Source organism: Tupaia chinensis, unplaced genomic scaffold (assembly GCF_000334495.1).
Source record: "Tupaia chinensis unplaced genomic scaffold, TupChi_1.0 Scaffold000287_1, whole genome shotgun sequence".
NCBI lineage: Eukaryota > Metazoa > Chordata > Mammalia > Scandentia > Tupaiidae > Tupaia > Tupaia belangeri.
In genome coordinates, this window is record NW_006159771.1 from 65091 (window position 1) to 65911 (window position 821).

The 821-nt window shown below is 69.1% G+C and overlaps 1 protein-coding gene across 1 annotated transcript in view; it reads right to left on the bottom strand.

Annotated features, from left to right (window-relative positions):
- The window catches only part of ZDHHC8 (zDHHC palmitoyltransferase 8), a gene marked incomplete in the record, with an annotated part of 43250 nt that extends 42569 nt beyond the window's left edge, over positions 1-681 (bottom strand). Inside the window, 1 exon segment of the mRNA XM_027772604.1 lies at positions 643-681. Coding sequence (XP_027628405.1) covers positions 643-681 — 39 coding nt within the window.
- Between the last annotated feature and the right edge of the window lie 140 nt (positions 682-821).

An 821-nucleotide genomic window follows, 5' to 3' on the forward strand; every position in this document is an offset into this window, starting at 1 on the left:
CCGCGGGGGGGCGGGGTCGCTCGTCGTCTCCGGTTCCCCGGCCTGGCGGGTAGCTGCAGCCGTCGCACCTCGCAGGCCTTGCCCGCCCGGGCGCCCGGGGATGGTCAGGCCCGCTGCTCCCAGCGCGCAGGCCCGGCGCTGCCGTCGGCGCGAGCCCCATCCTGGGCCTCTGTAAGCTCAGAGCTTTCCCTAGACACCGGGGCAGGCTGGTGGTGGCCCCTGCTCCAGCCTATTCTTAGACACGGTCAGAGGCCGCTGGTCTGGGGTCCCCTGCATTCTCAAAGGTGGGGGTGGGGGCTTGTGACACTGCAGGGCCATTGTGGTGGTTTATCCCAGGCTCTCAAAGCCAGGGTCACTGTGCTAAACTGGGCCAGGTCAGTGGGTAGGTGAGCGGCCCCCGTGTCCCAGCCCACGCTACAGACTGGGCAGGTCCCTCAGCCTCCCCGAGGTCCCCTCGGGAAGTGCCAGCACCCTGCCCGGTCCTGGATAGGCCAGCGTGCAGGCCCACCTCCTGCAGGAAATCCCACCCACCGCGCTGGGCGCTGCGGCTTAAGGTGGACCAGCCAGGGTCCGCGAGGGGTGGGCAGGCTAGGCCGGGCAGCAGGGCTGGCCTCCCCAGGCCTGGACGCTGGTCAAGCTTACCACCTCCCCAGAGAGGGTCTGCGTCCTCTGCCTCTCCATCGTGCCCCTAGTGGCCACTTTGAAACTCGGACCCCTCCCCAGTTGGGAGCCTGGGTATCTGCTCCTCTAGCTTGAACCCTGTGGCCAGGCCCCAGCCCCACCCTGCCATCCTCCTGCAGGCCTGGACTCCAGGGCCTGGT